The sequence below is a fragment of the Amphiprion ocellaris genome, chromosome 17, assembly GCF_022539595.1.
Source record: "Amphiprion ocellaris isolate individual 3 ecotype Okinawa chromosome 17, ASM2253959v1, whole genome shotgun sequence".
NCBI lineage: Eukaryota > Metazoa > Chordata > Actinopteri > Pomacentridae > Amphiprion > Amphiprion ocellaris.
The window spans coordinates 14812188-14821259 of NC_072782.1; the positions used below are offsets into that span (position 1 = coordinate 14812188).

At 38.3% G+C, this 9072-nt stretch overlaps 1 protein-coding gene across 1 annotated transcript; it reads right to left on the reverse strand.

The window, feature by feature from the left end:
- Positions 1-430: 430 nt before the first annotated feature.
- Positions 431-4292, reverse strand: ptcd2 (pentatricopeptide repeat domain 2). The gene is made up of 10 exons (XM_023279549.3): positions 4147-4292; positions 3691-3783; positions 2547-2676; positions 2277-2394; positions 2074-2152; positions 1895-1986; positions 1654-1767; positions 1483-1557; positions 1287-1400; positions 431-1117 (listed from the first exon to the last, which is right to left on the reverse strand). The coding sequence occupies exons 1-10, from the start codon at positions 4274-4276 to the stop codon at positions 896-898; spliced, it is 1167 nt and encodes a 388-aa protein (XP_023135317.3). The 5' UTR covers positions 4277-4292; the 3' UTR covers positions 431-895.
- Positions 4293-9072: the final 4780 nt, after the last annotated feature.

A 9072-nucleotide genomic window follows, 5' to 3' on the forward strand; every position in this document is an offset into this window, starting at 1 on the left:
CACCAACACTACCCCCATGAGGAGGCTTTGAGGATTATGAAAACGTCTTCAGTGCAGGGGTGTTTTAAAATGACATTCTGAACTTCTTAGAAAAATCTCTGGGTTTATGTTTTTCAGAAAAATACTTGGCAGGATGACTCAAATTATTTAATCATAATATAGAAGGTATCAACCGTGGGCGACTGCTGGAGAGATGACAGTGAAAAGCCAGTCTTTGATTTTATCACTCTATAACCATACATTTTCAAAGCTAATGGATAAATCAAAAAGCCTTCGAACTGAATGTGTGGCATTTGAAAGATGTGGGAACGTAAAAGACCATGTAACACTATGTACTTCCTCTGTATATTGTGTCTGTCACATTCTACATTAATAGTATCCCATCAGAAAAGCAGAGTAACCCCCCCCCCAAATAAAAACAAACAAAAGACAAAATCAAAGATTTTATTATTAAATATGTGATAAAGTTTAAATCACTCATTCCAACACTTATATGTACACAACACATTCCTCCCAAACCACTCAAGACCTCCTTGTGAGAATCGTGCAAAGAAATCTAGACCCATTTAGATGAAGTCATTTCTGTAAAGTTCAGCAGCTTTCTGTTGAAGGATAGGAAGGACAGAGTTAAAGGTGAGGTAGAATTCAGTTGGTTGCAATCTGCAACGTCACCACTAGATGTCCCCAAATCCTACACTGACCCTTTAAAAAGTATTTTTCCCATCACATTTTGCATTCCTAAGGTCAACACTGTAGGTTCTCCTATCTGTTTCAGCAAAAATGTGCAGGTGGTTACAGGTTATTGGTAACAGCCCTGAAATTCCATATTGGTGTATCGTTACTGACAAAATCGTCTGTTGCCAAAAACACAGTGTTTAAATGACCAACTCTGGCTTCACTCTGACAGCAGACTGGACTGTAGAGGCTTCAGAGTCCTTCGACTGGTCTTCCTCTCCTCTATTATCATCATTGGTTTCTTCTTGCCTGTGGGCGTTCGGCACAGCATGTCATCAAGGGTCTGCTGAGTCACCTGGCCGGCTTGTTCAAGCTGAGTCACTGTCTGCTCCACTTTCTTTATGTGTGGTCTGCCCTCACTCCGCAAACGGAGCAAATCCACCTGAAACAGGTCACAGGAGGCCTTCGAGTCCACTCTTTCACAGCAGTAATTTACATCTCACAGAACATATAGAAATGTATCAGGACCCCTTCCCTTTGGATGTAAGCATTAAATAATTACAAGAATGTTTAAACAATTCACTCCATCCTAACATCTGTGTTTCACTTACCACCTCTTGTGAAAATTCAAGCTTTTTCACAAAATAAGGGCTTTTGGGCAACAAAGCCGCTGATAGGACAGAAATGGCGTCTGTCACTGCTCCTGACATCGCTAACATTACAACCTAAAACACAATACAAAATGCATTAAGCACTCTGCACCTGCAAGAAATAATGGATGCTACAGTTACAATGCTGCACCTTTACCTTAAAATTTTGGCACAATTTGCCGTCAATGCTCATAATTTGTGAATATAACGACTGTGCTGTTTCCAGATCATTCTGGAACAAAAAGAAAGAAACAGACAATATTTCAACATTCTGCACATCTCTCTGCTTGCATGGAAGGAATAGACAAAGAATATATATATAACTCACCCGTCGAAGTGCTAATGCCACAGCAAAGCAGTAAGCATGCCTGGGGATGAAGTTCCCTCTGGTCTTTTCCTCTTCTAGCAAAGCATTGCAGATCCTGTAGGCCTCCGCTGTGTTCTAACCAACACAAAAAAAGGACATCAGTTCACAGGAAACACCCAAAAACATAAACTCCACACAAATATAAGTCTTAGGGCTTTAATGTGAAATTATATTATTGTAGCTTAGTTATTTGAAATATTACCAGCTTGTAGCAGGTGCCAGTTGCCAGAGTCATTGTGTCTTTGTTGAATGATATACCTTGGTTCTTCATGGTTCTTACTACCTCCAGAGCACCTGCAAATAGTCAAAATTTGGAACATTAAATACATGTTATAATAACTGCAGAAAAACAAAACACAGAAAGGGTAATTTGTCACTTACTTTTATATGAGCCTTTCATGAATAGCATATCTATAGCAATGTTAAAGGAGGTTGTGTCACTGAAAAATCCTTGCATATTCTGTTAAGACAAGCGAGATGAAATATTGTCAATTCAGGTCAACTCACACTAAAACACCTGTCTTCATATTGTTGTTGAATGGCACTTTATCAATAATCACAGCGTTGGTTAATGTAATATTTACCTTATCTGTAAGTGTTGCAGCAGCTAAGCCCTCCAGATCCAATTCATAGCACAGTCTCATGAAGAGAGGACCAAACTTGAAGTCTCCAGGCATTATGTTACGGTTCTCTGCATGATACCTTGAATTGGAAATTACAGGATCATCTAATTGCATTTCAGATATTTTACACATGACAGCAGTCAAATTTTTATGCTCTGTGAGATGGAAATGATTGCGAAGAGCAAAAGGCCTCGCATGGTTTCAGAACTATCACTGAAGGATGCGGTGTACCTGTAGATGGCATCTCTGGCTATCTGCATGTCCTCTGCAGACTGGCAAAGATGAAGGAGAAGCTTCAGCTCATCTCGTAGAATCAGCTCATTCCTTTGTAGTTTCTGGTTGAATAGTTCAATATAATTTCCTGTAAAATTAAACCACAATAACAACAACAACACATCATTTCATCAATTTCTTTTACTGCTTGATATGGGAAACCAACACATTTGTAATTTTTCATGACTACGACAAGAGAAATCTTTCTGGCAGACCATAATTTACTCTGATTTAAGTTTTGTTAGTTGCACTGTGTTTTTGCTTTAAACTTTATTTTTGAGAGAGTTTTTTGACTTTTAGGCTCCACATGTGCACAGCAAAATGACTGAGAAACAGGACAGAAACCCCGAAAAGGAAGATTTGGTTGAAAAAAATCCACCCAAAAAGCAAAACACGAAGTCATCCATCCATCCATCCATTATCTATACACCGCTTAATCCTCACTAGGGTCGCGGGGGGGCTGGAGCCTATCCCAGCTGACTCAAGCGAAGGCAGGGGACACCCTAGACAGGTCGCCAGTCTGTCACAGGGCTACATACAAAGACAAACAAGCACTCTCACATTCACACCTACGGGCAATTTAGAATAATCAATTAACCTCAGCATATTTTTGGACTGTGGGAGGAAGCCAGAGTACCTGGAGAAAACCCAAGCATGCACAGGGAGAACATGCAAACTCCATGCAGAAAGATCCCGGGAAAGCCGGGACGCGAACCAGGGATCTTCTTGCTGCAAGGTGAAAGTGCTAACCACTACACCACTGTGCAGCCCAACATGAAGTCAGTTGTATGAAATATTTTGGCTTAGGTACTAATCTGACCATTTAAATCAGCACCACGAGGTCCTGTATGCAATGTGAAAAGCCAGATCTCAGCACCACTTACACCAAAAAAAATATTTTGGATGCCTTTGCTAGTGTTATACTATATGAGAAGACTTTGAAACTGCTTTTTTTCAATGCACTCTACTACAAAATGATCCCAAACATTCGAAAGTAATAACTTATTTTCAAATCAATCATCTGCAGTTTTCCATATTGCAATATATCTCAAAGAAATATAAAAATCATTCCCCCTCTGTATAATGCAACCCTGTACTCCACCTTGTGATCCAGTGACAAGGTGAGCCACAGCCAGCTTCTTCTGCTGGAAATCTTGCAGTTTGATGACATCTTCTGACAACAGATGCCTTTTAGCTGCAGAGAAAATCGAGTAGGGGTTATTAACATGATTTATACATATTATACGTTGGACAAAGTAAACAATTTTTTAGACAGGCTGGCTCCTCTCAGTTTCTAACATCATAACTTAGCTGGATAATTAATGCAAAGATTTTAGCCACATTCTTACAAGACAAAACTCAATTCAGTCAAGCTTTAGTGGATTTTAGTGTAAACTCAACACACTTTCACTAAGGTAATTCACGGCTAACTGATGTACGTTGTTCACATGTGGATTGTTTACAGGCTACTCGCTTCTCACTGACTGTAAACAGGTCAGTTTTTGTAGTCTTTCGTGTAACAGACGTGACACTTGTTAACGAGTTTTGTCTGTCTTACCTCCTACACAGCTCTCAATCCAGCCTGGCCGTAAAACACCACAAAACACTCCTTTATGTGGTTCATAGAGTAACGACCGACAACACCTACTCAGTCTCCCCAGCGCCATGTTGCCCACTGACTGTACCATGACAATGAAACCGGAGGGGGTGTTATTAGACTTGTTGTGTTTTACAGCGCAGACGACCTCCCAGAATACTTCTAACCATATTGTCAGAAATCCTGAAATACTGTAAAGAAATTAATTTGAAATTGTAACTGTGTCCAGCTATTTGTTTGTTTCCGCAAAACGCAGCTTGCAGTTGGTATCATCCAATATGGCGCCGTCCTGTGATACGGCAGAGAAGTACATTAACTTTTAAACTTTACAAAGTCATTTAGTTCAGCTCAGGAAAATGCAGTTCTGTTTTTTTTCACGTATTTTTCCCTTTCCAGAAATAATAAACAGCATTTTATTCTAAATAACACAGCAGCCAATCATTTCTTCATCATTTAACCTCCAGGTGGTGCTGTTGTTCTGTATACGATGCATTGACAGTCTATGGTAAGATGTCTAAAAGTTTGTTTTTTGTTGCCATATCTGAGGCACTGCAGTATGTGTACTACTACTACTACTATTGCTACTACTAATAACCCAAATAATGATGATGTATGCTAAATGTGAGACAAGAAACTTAAAATTATTAACTGTCCTGAAGGACTTTGTAGATTCTCCTTTATTTTTAGTCTTTAAAATGGCTGAATTTAAAGACTTGACCCAAATTCATTCTTTTTACATATTAGTAGTTTATGTTTTGTTTAAGGCAAAATACATACATTTTGTATTGCTATATTAATGTATACAAATAATAAATATATGCCCCAGTTAAACTACCGATACAGCATTCAAATATTGCATTGCTGCAATGTTACAGCGCAGTGAATAATCAACAAACATGGAGAGGAATACTGTTGCATAATTCATAAGTCCTTATGAATGCTAATAACTCCTGCAGTCTGACTCGTTGTCAGTCTTTGTATTTTAATAAAAATATTTTCAGGTCTGCGTGACTTGCAATCTTGAAAGATATTGAATATGATTCCAGTATACCTTCTATAGCATGTGTATATGGTCTTCTGTAAAATTATTTCTTCTGTTTCAAACAACTTTTATACCAGGTCCACACACACTATGTTCTGAATGTGGAAAACAAGCACTTGTGTACAATGCACCCTGAGCATATAAGGGGAATATACAGGAGCAGCAACTGGGCCTGAAAACAAACTTCTCATCAGGCATTTAAACCATTTAAATGTCACATCCAAAACATATAAAATGTATGTGTATGTGTGTGCATGAAGCATAGATGAAGAATGTAGCTGTTTTAAATTGCCGTGCCCTTTCCTTCCTTAGCCTCCTTTATTAAAGTGACTCTGTTTAATCCTCTGCAATGATGACCAAGTCCTCTTGTAAAACAGACATTGAATTTTGAGATACTTACTGGTTAAGCAAAGGTTAAATGCCCAAAACAACAACAACAGCAACAACGACAAAATAGTACTGTTAAATATTTATTTATGATCAGTAATCGAATTAATGCCACAGTTGTGATTTGGCAAAACATTTCACACAAAATTTGATTTTGGAAAATACAAACAGTACAGTTTTATGTTTTAGAAAAACACCAACTATTATTTATGTTACAATTGATGGAAAAAATAAATAGATGATAATACTGAGGTTACAATTAAGCCTATCATTTTATTTCAAATGGTGTAGTTTCGCCTATTACTTTTGCATAGTGTAGAAGGCTGCATTGAGCTCCATATCCTGCCACTAGTTAGTGTACCCAATGACCTGCACAGCATTACATAACAAAGGACTCACTTCCTGAGAAGAGCTTTCTAGTGCATTTCCTCTGTGATGGTCATGTTTATATCACACATTTGAAATACAGTGTATATATATGAAAATACAGCATGGCTCCTTATGATTACATAATTTTATGTGGGGGTCAACAATTTTGATGCAAAATATTTATGTACACAGCATGCAGGTGTCAAGTTCATTGTACTTAAAATAACATAGCTTTATCTTTTTCTTGTTTTTCATGAAGAGCCTTAGTGGTCAGATGTGATTTTCCACCACAGGCAGTAGGCACACATTAGAAGAAAAATGTCTAAAACTGCAACCGTTTGGGGAAAGTAGCATAAGCTGTATGTAAGTTTTAAAATATTAATTCCAGTGATTAAGGTGCAATCCTATATGAACTCCTTTAAGACAGACAATCTTGCACTGAAAAAAAATAGGGCTGGGACAGGGAGGTTCCCCACTGTTGCCTTAGCAACATGATCTCAGCCCATCCAGCTGAGATTGCTTGCTCAGCCAATCAGACACAGGGCCTTGGATAATTTATGGTATCCTGCAAGGTGTATGTGTCTCAGCAGGGTTCTGTCTGCATATGCATGTTTGCATGGATTTTAAAATTTTTCTCCTACATATAGCTCATCTGTAGCTACAGGCTGAGAGTGTTGTGTGGCTGTAGCTCACTTTAAGCTGCTCCAATAATATCATAATCAACAGGAAACTGTTTGTAGAGGTTCCATTTTAGCACTCAGCTTCTGATTTCCCCTGACAAACAGCCAGGTTCTGCTGGCAGATAGTGGCTCTTGCATCTTCTTTGATTTATCCCTGTGTGCATTTCCCTTTGGTTTGGAAAGTGCCTGGGGTGTCCCATCATCATTAATAAGTGTCCCCACTGAAACAGTTTTGGAACAGAAAAAAACAGCTGTTACTGATTACTGTGATAGACTGGCTGTGCCACATTTATAAAGCCTGTCCTTGAAACACAATTAAATAGGTTAGCCTCCATTTGTAGCAAGACTCCTGATGTACATTGATATGCAGGCCTATTCACCCACTGAATGATTTTCTACTAAATCATGAACGCCTGTGGCTGCCTGCTGGGGTGGGTGCAGGGATGCTCTCTCATTTGCATAACTTGTGTAGATTATTGTAATACTATATGGAAGAAAATATAAAAACTTTCCACTTACTGGTGTGCACTGTATTTGCTAAAATAGCTCCAAGAGCCTGGCTCACAAGCACAGTGTTCACTTGCTGAGAGACATCAAACGTGTGGATCTGTGGTCCCCCACTGTACAACAAAAGGATGCTGAATTGTGGAGACGTGTCCTATTACCTTGAGCTGCTGTGCTTCTTCTTAGTGTTCGCAGCTTCCTCAGTCAGTATCCCTGGGGTGTCTGATCAGAGACGCCCATCAGTTCACTACATACAGAAGGAGCTAAATGTAACCTCTAAATTCATGTTAGTTCTCTCTATTTTTTTATAGCCTTCGAAGGCATTTCTTATTTTATATATGCTTAAACATTTATTTGATATGGGCTGCATATATTTTATTCATTTGTTATATTTTTGTCTTTACTTTTCCTTAGATTAGCACAGTAGTTTCACAGCATCGTCCTGGTTCAAGCTGATACTGCAACCAATTAACATCTTCTTTCATTGCAGGTGTTCCGTTATAATACGAAAAACGAGACACATGCATTGTTATTCATTCAGGTACCATTACTATTTATGAGCTACCTCACAGGCACTGACATATGGCTGCTCCTAAAGAGCAATATGAAAGGCAGATGACAAATTTAACCCCAGGGATTATTAAAAAAGAAGAAGAAGAAGAAGAAAGTTCAGCTGCTTTTACTCTGCACAACTTGATTTTTAAACTTTTCATTCATTCATTCATTTCTGTAACAGAAAAGAAGGTTGCACACAATGATGGACCAAATGTAATGCCTTCTACATTCAAGGCTTTTTGTCATAGCAGTGCAGGGCAAGACAAGTAACTCGAAACAATTTAGTGCAAATATGTTTACTCTTTCAGTTTGGAATGCTGATATTTTCTAATTACCACTAAATACAAAATTGGAAGAAGTGACCCAGCGATGGTCAAAAGTTAATGCATTTCAGACTTAGGGGATCAGAAACGTCCATCACATTTAATTGATGAAAAGCCTGAAATGTTACTCTACTCATAGGACTAGATGAAAAGTAAAAAGATTCCCAATATCTGTAAGATACGTGATCTGGGGACTACAAATATCTGTACAAAATTTTAAAACACTCCATAGCTCTTTTATTTTTATTCTTGACCAGGGTGGTGGAGCAGAGCAGTGCCACCTCCAGATCCACTAACATGGTTAAAAATATTCGTACAATTTCCACACCAAGATAAATTACACACTACAAAATATAGACTAAGTTAAATGCTTACATATAACTCTTAAAAAAATAAACTAACTCAAACTAAATTAGTAAAACTGAGCCTTCAGTCTACACTGTGTCTCTCTTGGGAACATAAATCCCTCCTCATTCCTGTCAGCCTCTCAGGGACATTTGTCACCAAGGAGGCAAAAAGAAGCAATTTCCCTCCTGGGCCACAATGTCACTTGAAGCCGATCATATCACCACGAGTGCAAGGCCTTACCATGGCAGCCACAATTCTGTTCTGTATTGTTATGATAGGGGAGTTTATATGGAGCAAGTAAGGGATTTCTGTTTCTGCTTACTAACCATATATTTAAATTTATTTAAGGTAGGTGAAGCCAAAATCCTACTTCAATCATGTACTTGATGAGAAACACCAACAAACACAGTAGCTAAGACACAAACGCTAATTCTATTGAACCAGAGGTAACATCTTTGTTCAGGTACCTGTCAAGATTGCTTTATCAGCCATGTTTATCTAATGTGATGGCAACGGCATTCTGTTCACCATGTTGGCTAAGTAAATATTTTACAAAGATTGATATTCATGGTCCCCAGAGGATAAAGCTAACTGACTTTAATGAAACCCTGGCTGATGGTGTGTCTTTTTAATATAGTTTTTGTGAAATGTCTCAGCAGCTATTGAATGGTTTGGCGTA

Excerpts from the sequence above, each read along its gene's own strand:
- ptcd2 (XM_023279549.3), bottom strand. The coding sequence starts at position 4,276 with ATGGTACAGTCAGTGGGCAACATGGCGCTGGGGAGACTGAGTAGGTGT. Across the intron at positions 1,987-2,073 it reads CATGAAAGGCTCATATAAAA|GTGCTCTGGAGGTAGTAAGA; the intron begins GTAAGTGACAAA and ends GACTATTTGCAG. Across the intron at positions 1,558-1,653 it reads TGGCATTAGCACTTCGACGG|AATGATCTGGAAACAGCACA; the intron begins GTGAGTTATATA and ends TTTTTGTTCCAG.